The sequence below is a fragment of the Delphinapterus leucas genome, chromosome 4, assembly GCF_059928025.1.
Source record: "Delphinapterus leucas isolate spDelLeu-1000000601 "Yukka" chromosome 4, BTC_Dleu_Yukka2, whole genome shotgun sequence".
Taxonomy (NCBI): Eukaryota; Metazoa; Chordata; class Mammalia; order Artiodactyla; family Monodontidae; genus Delphinapterus; species Delphinapterus leucas.
Genome location: NC_143132.1, coordinates 104,094,346 through 104,107,809, shown reverse-complemented (window position 1 = coordinate 104,107,809; position 13,464 = coordinate 104,094,346). Strand labels below are relative to the sequence as shown.

The 13,464-nt window shown below is 34.7% G+C and overlaps 1 protein-coding gene across 2 annotated transcripts in view; it reads right to left on the bottom strand.

Annotated features, from left to right (window-relative positions):
• KPNA4 (karyopherin subunit alpha 4) overlaps positions 1-13,464 on the bottom strand; it is a 55,389-nt gene that overhangs the window by 22,677 nt on the left and 19,248 nt on the right. For both annotated transcript variants that reach the window (XR_016393097.1, XM_022573325.3), the window contains exons 2-7: positions 6,723-6,767; positions 5,798-5,887; positions 5,659-5,688; positions 5,512-5,564; positions 2,364-2,459; positions 1,764-1,849 (exon numbers count right to left, since the gene is read on the bottom strand). Coding sequence is in view for 1 of the 2 variants with exons in the window: in XM_022573325.3 (XP_022429033.1) it covers positions 1,764-1,849; positions 2,364-2,459; positions 5,512-5,564; positions 5,659-5,688; positions 5,798-5,887; positions 6,723-6,767 (400 nt within the window). In the remaining variant the exon portion in view is untranslated. The remainder of the gene's footprint in view (positions 1-1,763; positions 1,850-2,363; positions 2,460-5,511; positions 5,565-5,658; positions 5,689-5,797; positions 5,888-6,722; positions 6,768-13,464) is intronic.

The following is a 13,464-nucleotide window of genomic DNA, read 5'->3' as shown; positions in this document are numbered from 1 at the left end:
TTGAAAGGAAAAAGGTTGAAAACACTATAATCTAAACCAAAAATCAAACTTGTTCCTTTGCTGAAATCCCAAAAGAAAGAAACCTATCAAAAATATATTTAAGGGCTTCCCTGGTGGCGCAGTGGTTGAGAGTCCGCCTGCCGACGCAGGGGACACGGGTTTGTGCCCCGGTCTGGGAAGATCCCACATGCCGTGGAGCGGCTGGGCCCGTGAGCCATGGCCGCTGAGTCTGCGCGTCCAGAGCCTGTGCTCCCCAACGGGAGAGGCCACAGCAGTGAGAGGCCCACGTACAGCAATAAATAAATAAATAAATAAATATATATTTAAAATATATCTTCATTAAATGATTTTCATTAGAATAACGGTAGCGGAAAATTTCCGGCCACCAGACTATTCATCATCAAAGTGACAGTTTTAACACACAGACAAATGTCAAATTAAGCTGATAAAATTTCATTCACAGTTAAAACCGGATTTAATTCCAATTTCAAGAAATTAATTCCTTATAGATTAGCATTAGCTTCAAATCTGAAAAAAACTCCAATTATTAAAATAACTTTTGAATACAGAAATTTAAAATAACATCATATGGGTCTTTAGCCAGGCCAGTGATTCCTGTGCCACATGAGACCTTCTGAATCAGAAAATGATTCTGTTGCTTAACACAAGGAAAAACAAAGAGACGTTTAACAGAATAATACTGCACTGAACAAATGATTCTTCTATTTCTTTTCTTCCCTCTGATATTGCTCTGAAAAATGCTATTTGAGTACATGTAGATCAATCATGCTTACTTATAGTAAAAAGTAATTCATTTATCCATTACTTTTGGTATATTAAGACAGACTAGCAGTGTTAAAACAAATTCTAAGCCTCTTTCTAATCTTTAAGGAACACAAAAGAGAAAAGAAGAGGGATTAAGACATTGTCTTGAAATCATAAAATTAACTAAACAGTCAACTATACAAAGCAAAACCAAAAAATCCAAACCCCAAAATCACCTGAACCCAAAATTAATCAGTTTTATTATAATTTAAGGAAATTATCTTTTCTATGTAATATTATAATACAAGTGTCTATATAATAAAATCCTCACTGGATAACACTTTTGTTCCCTTTCAAAATCTTGACGGTGCTTAAGATTTTAACAGGCTTATTAGACAAGTATACTGCTTACATATTTGAAGGGGATTCTGAAAGTACTTTCTTTAAAATTATTAATTTCTTTGTTTAGTAGAAGAATCAAATAGTACTTACGAAAATAATTCAAGTTATTACTTTCAATAATTATTTCCCACTTACATTTCTTGGAACATAAAAAACAACCAATCCTATAATAACAATGAAAAAAAAAATTTCAAGCCATTCTCTAAAGTAGGACCACTTTATAAAAGAAGATTTCTTTAAAATGTATAATGGACATCTCATTAACAGTGTCCAACAGGTAGTATGGCAACAGGAAAAACACCTTTATTTCTGTAATGTCCTATAAACACAATAATGTAACTACTACTATAATTACAAAATGTTCTCAGATTTAGAATCAAATGAATTTTTGGAAATAGAAAATGTCAGTCAATGGGACAAGATGATCAAAGTAACATACTTGAGTTGGCCTATTTCAACTACCTTATTTGTTACTGAATTCAAAATACTTAATTATTTTATAATATAAATAGCTCTATTCTTTTAGGAAAAGCATTGAGTTTTTTAATTAACTTTTTTTTGAAAATCACAATTTTGTCTCTTAATAACCAACTTACTGGACTGAACTACTGCTTGAGTTTGTTCAGAGGTTCCAGACGCAATGTTTGTCAAAGCCCATGCAGCTTCAAACTGTAAAGAAGGACTACAAAAAACAAATAATTTTAAACAGCAGGAATTTCTACATTGGCCCAAATATCCACCAACCACTCCTCCCCCTAGCATTTTAAAAGTATTACATATTTTTATTCAAAAGATCTATGCACCCAGTACTTTTTTTTAAACTTCCAATGACTATTTAAAATATCTGTTCAGTATAAAAAGCTACAACCTCCTCAGGTGTCCTTATTTTTAGTAAGAACTCTTTATTAAGATACCTGCACATTACTACCCAAACAGTTTTCTCAAGTACCTATCTGGCTAAACTAGTTCTTGCCAATTTTCAAAGCTTAAAAGTTAAATATATCATTCACAAGTTCCCGTTTGGTCTTTACTTTCCTCTGTTGGTGTAAACATTCCTTACACTGTTTTTCACTTTGGCTTCTCAACTCCACCTTATAGCCCCCTTTTTTTTTCTTTAAAGACCAAACTAACTATGAGAAAATCTTGTCTTCTGCAAAGGATACATCCTAAATTATTTCTTAAAATAATGTACTTACTTGTCATCTCTTTCAAGACAATGGACTAAAATAGGCAATATTCCAGATTTTATTAAGTCATCAATTGGTGGATTTCGATCACTGGACAAAAGCTTCCTATAAGAGATATAAACATACCCCTTGTGAACTTAATGACATATAATTAAGTTCAAATTCACATTTGATATATTACAATAAACTGAATATTTGGCACAAATACTCTCCCTGCAAGCTACTTTTTAAATTTACATAATGCAACCTTTTCTCTATTATAAATTAATTTATAAATTTACAGAGATTATTAATAATTAGGAAAAAATGGTAAGACATGAACCACTTTTTTTTAAGTTAGGACAAAAGCAGATAGGATGCTGGTACAAGTTTATAGCTGATACTAGTGTCCAGTTCTTCATCCTACCCTATATACCAAATCAAAGGTCATAAAAGCTCAACAACATTCTCATCTCAACAACTAAAGGAAATGAAATAAACACAGCAATACATAGGAAAATATCCAGAGAGATATTGGAGATACTAAGGTGAATGACAGACACATCCTTGCTCTCATGGAGCTTAGAGAGTAAAACAATACCTAGTGCCCATTTACACATATGGCAGACTGCAGTTTTAGCTGACAAATCCTAAATGTGGCCTAACACAAATCTTCACCCATTTGAATCCCCTGCACTACTATATGAAGACAATGTTTAAGCAACCTTAATCAGATTATTCCCCTACATAAACCAAGTGATGGCTGCTAATTTACTACCCTATCAGTGTAAACTCCTTGACTGAGTTTTTTATAACACTCCACAAACTAGCTCCATCTTATTTATCTACTAATCTTATTCTCTGTAATTCAACAACAGGTCAGTCGTCTGTCCAACCATTTCAGTCTAATTTCTAGGCCCTTCAAATCCTATTCCCCACACTTGGAATGCTCTCTTTTTTGCCTATTCAAACTCTATCTTTTCAAGTTAAATGTTTTCAAAATACCCTCTCTGAATTCCGAGAATATATACACGGCATATGGCTACATTCGCTGTTGAGCATCACTATTTTTAATATAGTTTTGCCTTCCCGATTAGGTTCTAAACTTCTTACAAAGCAAGAATTATTCCACATGCTTCTTCACAGTATTTTCCGTAATAAATGGTATGATTCTTTGCACAACACAGGAAATAAACCCAGTCTTTCTTTCTTTTTTTTTTTGCGGTACGCGGGCCTCTCACTGTTGTGGCCTCTCCCGTTGCACAGCACAGGCTCCGGATGCGCAGGCTCAGCGGCCATGGCTCACAGGCCCAGCCGCTCCACGGCATGTGGGATCTTCCCAGACTGGGGCACGAACTCGTGTCCCCTGCATCGGCAGGCGGACTCTCAACCACTGCGCCACCAGGGAAGCCCAACCCAGTCTTTCTTAATCAAGGTTTCAAATTTAATATAAGAAATTATTTTTTATTACTTCACTGAGGACATTCTTAAAGAGAAATGTCCCTCTTTCTTTGTAAAATGGCACATACAATATCTACAATGTATCATCAGTTTGGTGACACTGTCTTGCTCTGTGCTAAGGTGCCAGTAGTTTACCCAGAGTTGCTTTTGCAACATCCATGTGAATGTTAACACAGTAAAAACAACAACAAAAAAGGCAAATAAAGTCTTAGAATTATTGTGAAAATAATACCTCCTTAAGTTATCCCAGGCTCTCCTAGGGATCCACACACTATATTTTGAGATCCCCTGCCTTAGGGCTTTAATTATCTTACAGAACTCATGTTGAGAAGAGCTGCTCCAATACTATAATCAACTCTGACAATGGTGAGCATAATGTATCAATTTCTTAATCATTCTTCCTATTAACATTAATTTGCCATTCTGAGATGTGAAAACTTCTGTGATTTTCTTCCTACATAGCAAAGTCCTCTCTAGGAAGTTCTTCTACCTGTGGTGGGCAACACTTAATTCTATAATTTCCATATGTGTTCTAGGCCATTTAAAGTGAATATGCAAAAGTAAGAAAGCCTAATAAACATAAAAGGGACTCATGCACTGGATATTACATAAAACTGTGAAGTTTTTTTTCACTTTAAAATTCTGTAACTAGAATCAATTTCTTGCTTAAGTGTCTCTTTCCTACAATTACAACATAGGGTGGCATTCTTTTATTTATAAAAAAAACAAAGGGCTTCCCTGATGGTGCAGTGGTTAAGAATCCACCTGCCAATGCAGGAGGCACGGGTTCAAGCCCTGGTCCAGGAAGATCTCACATGCTGCGGAGCAACTAAGCCCATGCACCACAACTACTGAGCCTGCGCTCTAGAGCCCACGAGCCACAACTACTGAGCCCATGTGCCACAACTACTGAAGCCCGCGCGCCCTAGAGCCTGTGCTCTGCAACAAGAGAAGCCACCGTGATGAGAAGCCTGCGCGCTGCAATGAAGAGTAGCCCCCGCTCACCGCAACTAGAGAAAGCCCGCACGCAGCAACGAAGACCCAATGCAGCCAAAAATAAATAAAATAAATTTAAAAAAACAAAGAAACCACTATATTGTACTATGATACAACCATGTCTTCCCCAAGCTATTTATTAATACAAATGTCTCAGTAATAATTTTTTGGTTTTCCCTTAAAATATGAGTGCATAGGTTTTATAACAATGTGCAAAAATAACTAAATATTCTTACATTGACTGAGAAGTGGGAGTCTCTGTAGCCCTAAATCTTAATGTGTACCCCTGTACACTGCTACAGTAAGCTTTAATTCAATTCATTGTTTGATCAATATGAGGACTGTGAGAAGAATTAGCTACCTGAGCAGGATTTGATGAATCTGAATTTTAATAAAATTAAATACCTATTAATCAGTAAAAGGTAAAAAGCTTTATAAATAATGTTTTTCTATTAGTCTATAGCAATACCCTGTCAAATCAACTTTTCCCTAGCATTTGTACCTATTAGCCACACTAAGGCCTCAATGTATTAGCGAGTTTAGAAAATTGCTAATTTTAATACTCTAAATCAGAGAATAATTTTGAAAATAAATTCAGTTGGTCTATGACTGTTCTTTATTGTCATCAAAGTTAATATAAGAAACAGGACTACTATATAGTGAAAACCCAAAAGAGAACTCCTGTGTAAGTTACAAAATATGACCTTAAAATTTAACTTACCTAGCAGCTTGAACTGCACTTAACTGAATTCCTTGGTTATCACTTGAAGCATTCTATAAAAAACAAAACAATTTTTGATGCAGATACACAGTAATTAGTTGTTAAGTCCAAGAAATACAAATGAAAAGGGGGGGAAACTCAACTTACTTGAACAATAGCTTCTAGAGAGGTATTTTGCTGGGAAAAAAGTTAGAGAAAACTAAGTTAAAAAATCACCTTGTAATTCTGTATTTATGTAAAAATTTTTCACTGGTATTTTTAAATTACCAGAATAACAATTACTTACCACTCTATAATCACCATCTATGTCAGAGTCTTCACAGATATCTTCATGTGGTACGTTCCTTCTCTTTAAGAGATGTTCATCTCTTTTATTCTTTAAAAAAAAAAAAAAAACCAGTTAATTTTTAAAAAGCTAAATACTTTCATACAAAGGTTAGGCAGTCCTGTGCCTACAAAAAAACATGAAGTGACTTTTAAAAGTAAAATGCAAACGCAGAAAATTAAACCAAATTGTGAATTAAACACTTAAGCAACACTAATTTGAGCCCCAAACCCCAAATACTACATTTTTAATGAACCGTGAACAATGTAAAAATAAACTAAAAAACAAAATAATTTGATTAAAAAAGATAGTGTACAGTTTAAGCCAGAACCAAACATACATATTTATTTAAAAGTACTAAACCATTTTATACATCATCTGGGAGCTTCTCTTTATCACCTAAAAACAAAGTCAAAGCAAAAGTTGGGCAGTTCAAAATCAGACAAAAATCAACAATACCTTACAAAACTGAAGGGCCACTTGAATTTCACTAAAAATGTTTGTGACAAACTTAAAAATATATTCTCAACTAACCTACTTTAATACTTGAAAAGTTGATGAAATTTTTAAGTACCAAGTTCCTTTTATGGAGTAATTACTACTGTAAATAGCAGAACTATTTAGTATGACATATATTTTATATAAACCATTTAAAATTACAGAAGAAAAAATCATTTGATAATGTGTTTATCTCTATATTTGGATAGTGGACAAACTGTATCTTGTCAACTTCAATAGCTTGTCAAATTTAGTCAATCTTTCCATTTTCAAAAAAAAAAGAAATGCCAATTAAGCACCTGAGATTAATATACATTTGCTAATTTCTCTATATGCTGTAAGGTTGTTAGAATTATGCTTGAAAGTACCCAATATTAATCAGGCTCACCTTCCTTAATTCAACTACAACTTCATTTCGTTGTCTTCTCATAGTCTACAAGAAATTAAAGAAAATTATTTTTAAAAAATCACCTCAAATTCCATCACCCAGAGAAAACTGATATTAACATTTTGATGTACATCCCCTTATCTTTTCTTCTACTCGTATATATACACAGTCATATTTTACTCATAATAAAGGTTATATTATATAGATGATTTCCTATCTTCATTTCATATTCACATTCTCAAATACTGAACATCACTGAAATTATTAATGGAGCTATAATATTGGATATATCATAAAAATTTTAAACTGTAACATAAGAATTATTAAAAACACAAAGGTACAAAGAATAAAAGAACCCATAATCTCACCCCCTATATGAACTTCCTATTTAAAAAGTAATATATGTATAAGGTTAGTAAATGCAAATGCTTTAAAAAAGGGGGGATGGGGGAAGGGGAGAGAACCTTCCTGCCCATTCATAGTTTCTTTCTCTAAAGGTAAACATTGTTAGATTTACTACGATTTTGACACACTTATCTATTTATTCTGATCTTCACCTTATTTTTGTTTATTTAATTAAAGATCTTAAAGATTTTCCATGGTGGTATACGCAGATCTATTTCATTCTTCCTAAGAAGCACATTAATTATTCTACCACATACTGTAACCATTGTTTTTTAAAGTGTTTTTCTCATTTTAAAGTTACGTAACATAGAGGACTTCCCTGGTGGTGCAGTGGTTAAGAACCCGCCTGACAATGCAGGGGACACAGGTTCCAGCCCTGGTCTGGGAAGATCCCATATGCCGTGGAACAACTAAGCCCGTGTGCCACAACTACTAAGCCTGCATTCTAGAGCCCGCGTGCCACAACTACTGAAGCCTGTGAGCCTAGAGCCTGTGCTCCGCAACAAGAGAAGCCACCACAATGAAGAGTAGCCCTCGCTCGCTGCAACTAGAGAAAGCCCATTGCACTGGATAAGATATTAGATGAAACATATTTTGCAACAATAATCTGATTTTTATTGGTGGTGACAAAAATCACAGGTAACTTTAATAACTACTGAGGTTTATTGGTTACATTATTAACTGAACGGAATACTGTTTCAGTTAGAAGTTAGTGAAAACAAAGATGTAATTAATTTTTTTCTAAGTTCCCAAGACCTCCTGAATTCCACCCATAGACTCCATGGGAATAAGGACTCAGTAAAGAACTCCTTTCTAAAAAGTCAATCAGGTCATGTTACTCCCCTCTTCAAAACCATCCACTGGCTCTCCACTCTGGAGTAAATGCCCAGTCATTATAATGGCTTAAGTCTTCCCACCTCACGCCCTCCCTGGTTACCACCTCTAAGATCTCAGCTCCTATCACTCTCTCAATTCATTCTGCTGTATCCTCACTAACTTTGCTATTCCTCTAATGCACTGGAAATTCTCTCTTCAAGGCCTTTTCTAATACACTATACAGCAACTGCTAAGAAAATGGACTCCAAACTCCCAATGCAGGGGGCCAGGGTTCGATCCCTGGTCAGGGAACTAGATCCTGCATGCATGCTGCAACTAAGAAGCCTGCATGCTGCAACTAAGAAGGCTGATGCCGCAACTAAGACCCGGCGCAGCCTAAATAAATAAATAATAAATATTAAAATAAAAATACCAAGACAATTAAAAAATACTAATAAGATAGGCTGCAAAATGAATAAAAATAATTAGACAAGTATTACAACAAGAGTTTCAATATTCACCATAGTTTAATCTTTACAGCCTTTAAGAAGTAAGAAGAAATATTTTTACTTTTACAAGTAAGGAAACTGAGGTTTAGAGAAGTTAAACTACTTGGCCAAGGCTACATGACTAGAAGTGGGACAGCCAGGATTAGAATTCAGAGTCTCATACAAAGCCAATTAACCACTATGCCATACTGTCTCCCACAAGTCTTAAAGTCAAATAGAGTTCAAGCCAATTTTAGAGCCTATGGTTCATTCCAAAGCAAAAGTACTATTATCAAGACAATGCGCTTTCGCTGTATCACAATACAAAAACAATAAATAACTCAAATAAACAATAACATAAAACTATGTCCTGTTTCTCACAGAAAATAAAATCTGCAAAATGTACTACTTAAAAGATTTGTTCAGTAAAAAGGTAGACTTTTGAGGGACAGAGATTATTTCTAGTCTAGTCTCTAATCCCATCTAAAGAAGTAGGATTAATGTACAATGAATGGGCTTTAACTTCTTAATAAAGCAAACTATTAATAAATCCTAAACAACTGCTATATATTGACCTAAATATTTATTTACACACATTTTTCCCCATTTTTGTACATCTTACTTATTAAATTAGTTTCTGATAATTTGAAACTCTTAATAAAGGATTTATCAAAACAATTTAGCACTGTAGTTGCTGTGACATAAGCTTTGGGCTATTACTATCCACAGAAACATTTGCAAAATAAAAGAACTGACAACCTCTTTACAATAGAGCAAGAAAGAGTTTTCTTCTCTTGAGAGAAAGCTGTTACCTCCAAGGTAAAGAGAAGATTGAATGAAATAGTAAGATATAAAGATATCCTACACAACAACCTGGCAGCATTTATCCATGTTTTTTATTGCAAAAAACAAAGTGTCTTAAAAGTGGTATTAGATATTTAGACATTTTCAAATCACAACCCCATCTCGAATCAAGAAGGACTTTTATTTCTCTGAGGTCTCATGAAAGGGATACACAAGGCTTCTTTTTCTAAATCTTAACTTATCTTAAAGAGCAGGGTTTTTACATACTACATACAAATATAATAGTTCTGGATTCGCATGACTTAACTGATGCAGTAAGCTGTCAATCAGAATTCCAAAAGGCTGCCAAACTAGCCAAAGGCTTATTTAATAGGCCAAAGACTATCTAAAAAACAAAGGCTACAGAGGGTGCCCGCCTCCAGCCCCCCACCCCCAATAAACAGTAGAGTTCAGGCTGCTCTGATCATCCAGAATTTTTATATTTCTTTGCTTGTGATACAGCTTCAAAGTTCTAAACTCAGGCAAAAGGGAACAAGAAATTGTCAAAAAATTCAAACAAGTGAATCTTACAGAACACAGAATGGCATTTCCATTTAATAGTTATGTAGTTTTTAAAATTAACAAATAATTACTATGTATCCATTACTGTGCTAGGTTCTAGGGATTACCTTCTCTGCTCCAATGGGGTGAAAAGTAGAGTACTTTCTTTCCAACTTATGGCTAGTTAATTTCTAAGTCACTTTTTATCCATATAATATACTGTTTTCTTTAAAACTTTAGAAACTATTAATTTAAGATATGATGATGTAATAATATACTGTATGAAACTGAATGGTTTAAATTTTCTTGAGTAAAAAGTTAGGGTTTAGATCAGTAAGGACTCAGTAAGTCTTACTAGAGAAAAACATTTAAAGAAAATTCTAAAGTTAGTCATTCAAAGGTAAGGGATATAATACTTTGATTTTATTTCATCCAGCCTGTCATTTTTACCTTAGGAATAGCACAAAAAAGCAAAGAATAAAAAAATTTATCAGGCATAAGATCTTTTGTGAAGTGATGAGCTATATTTTAAAATTGGTATTTAGTAATATTACCACAACTCTGAAAATTGGCTAAAAATCATTTAATTGTATACTTTAAATGTGTGAATTTTATGCAAAGTAAACTATATCCCAATAAAGCAGTTTTTAAAAAGTTACACACACACACACACACAAATCCTCCCCTCAATGTGGATTACTACTGTATTACCACTTAGAGCCTGCTAAAAAGCACACACTCAAGTATTCAAATATTTATTAATCACCTACTTGCCAATCATAAGAAATACAAGGATGGACCAGACATAGCATATCCATGGCCTTAAGGAGGTAGTACTCTTATGACAAAAAAATACAATTTAATAAAATAGTAATAAGGCCTAACACTTAGCAAACACTGGGTGTCAAACACCATTCTCAATATGTTACTTGACTTTATTCATTTAAATATATGTAATGTGTTATAATGTGCATACTAATCTTAAGAGCAGAGAGACTATGTAATAAAGATGAAATATAAGCTGATGAAATATAAGCTGAATCTTTAAGACTGAATGGAAATTCAGTTAGAGACAGGCATTTCAGGTAGAAGATAGAACATATACAAAAAGAGAGAATTAAAAGTGAGTAACTAGTGTTTTCAACCTATATAACCATTGCATCCTAAACATAAGTACAACAGCTGTTTAATCCAATAAATATGGTAAACCAAATGCTAAAAATAAATATCTATAAAAGTCTGTTTTCCCATTCTTTACCTATTTCTCCCTCCTCTCATCTCCACTTGTTGATCTCTCCAGCAGCAGTCATTACGGTGCTTATTTATGCCTTTGCCAAATAGCATATATGTTGTTAAACTGCAGGTGATTAGCAAATAAATTCCAACTTCACATTTATGACAATAAAAAGTTAAATGCTTAATGTTAAATGCTTAACGTTATATGCTTGCTCAAACTGTGGATTTATTTCTCAGCAATAATATTTATTAATAGCAGCAGTAGGAGAGAAAAGTTCTAATTAGCACTACTAGTGACAGACAAAAGTCTTCATAAGTAGAATCAAGTTCTTATCTCTGACAAGTAAAAAGATGAATGGAGGCTGAGTATAAGAGAAGTTTAAAAGTAAATTCACAGGCTTCCCTGGTGGCGCAGTGGTTGAGAGTCCGCCTGCCGATGCAGGGGACACGGGTTCGTGCCCTGGTCCGGGAAGATCCCACATGCCGCGGAGCGGCTAGGCCCGTGAGCCATGGCCACTGAGCCTGCGCGTCCGGAGCCTGTGCCCCGCAACGGGAGAGGCCACGACGGTGAGAGGCCCACGTACCGCAAAAAAAAAAAACAAAAAGTAAATTCACTGTAGGAAGCCAGATTTAACCTTGGCAAGCTTTTGGACAAGTTTTAAGACATACTTCGAATCTACAGATACCATACTTTAAAATGATCCACATGTAAATTATAAGCATTGAAATTTAACTTATTAAACTTATTAAATTACATGAATGTACTTTTTTAAAAACCACAAAGGGACTTCCCTGGTGGCACAGTGGTTAAGAGTCCGCCTGCCAATGCTGGGGACACAGGTTCAAGCCCTGGTCCGGGAAGATCCCACATGTCGTGGAGCAACTAAGCCCGTGTGCCACAACTACCGAGCCTGCACTTTAGAGCCCATGAGCCACAACTACTGAGCCCATGCTCCACAACTACTGAAGCCCACGTGCTCTAGGGCCCGTGCTCCGCAACAAGAGAAGCCACCACAATAAGAAGCCCGCACACTGCAATGAAGAGTAGTCCCTGCTCACTTCAACTAGAGAAAGCCCACACACAGCAACGAAAACCCAATGCAGCCAAAAACTAAATTTTAAAAAAAAGATAAAAATCACAAAAATGTTAGAAACTGTTAATAGTTGTTAAGTCTAAGGAATGGCATTACAGTAGAGTTTCACTATCTAATCAATATTCAAACAATAGGGAAATACATTAAATTCAAAAGTTATACATATCTATTTGGAAAAGTTAGAAAACAAAGGTAAGAAGAAAAGGAAAAAGTTAAATTTCCTAAGTTTTCTATATTCACCTATATTGTACAAGAGGTGTATATACACACACACATAACAGAGGAGAAAATACAGAATACAAACATGTCTCCCCCCAAGATGGGTACTACCATATGGCTAAACTACTGGTATATGGCTACTAGTCCCAGCTCTACCTTTTATTACTGTAATCTTAGTCAAGTTACCATGTTTATGGGCATTAATTCCTTCATCTGTAGAGTGAAGGGATTCTAACATCTTTTATGTCTCAAAAATTTTATCAATGTTATCAACTTCAAAAAACAAAGTCACAAAAATATTTAAAATTGCCATTAGTACAAGTTACTACCCATGGCAATAACTTCTATGCTAAGAATACTGAGAAAGCCATAGCTCAAGATTGTAAACAATGAAAAGATTGTGTGGCTCTGGCATAGTTGCTCTGTGTTTTCACATTTTGCAGGGTTTTTTCTGGCCTTAAATTATGCTGCAAATGCCAAAAGGACATGGAAATCATTGAGCTTTCAATAGATTTGGTAACAGAGATCATTACCAAACAAATGAACTCTGTGTGTATGTGTGTCTGTGCATGCATGCTGCTGGCAAGGAGGAGGTGTTTGGCAGGGAAAGAAAAAAGGTTAAGAAATGACCATAAGTTTGGTGAGACACATATAACCAACCCTCTCAAAGATGGGAAATGCTGCAAGGTGAACTTTCAGAATCACATAGAAAGTGATTAAGGACAACACATAGAGAAACCTGTTATACCAAACAATACATGTTTGAATTTTATATGAGCAAAAGGGAAGGTACTCCCTTCTCTTTTAGAATGAGACTGATCAAATCTTGGCAAGAGTGATCATTTCTCTTCAAAGGTTTTGAGTACTTCATAGAAGAAATACAATTTCAGGAACTGACTGAATAACAAGTTGAAGAAAACATACGGGAAAGACATTGGGAAAACTTACGAAGAACAAGAAACCAAATGAGTTTCAACCAAGTTAAGGAAGTCAACAGAACCCAAGTCAACACTGCTAAAGAAATCTGCTATCTCTGTTTATTTGGTGCATTCTCACATGAGAAAACCAATTATTTTTTCCATTTACAAAACAAGATCAGATTAAAATAAAACATGAAAAGCAGGAGATTAAGGAATATCT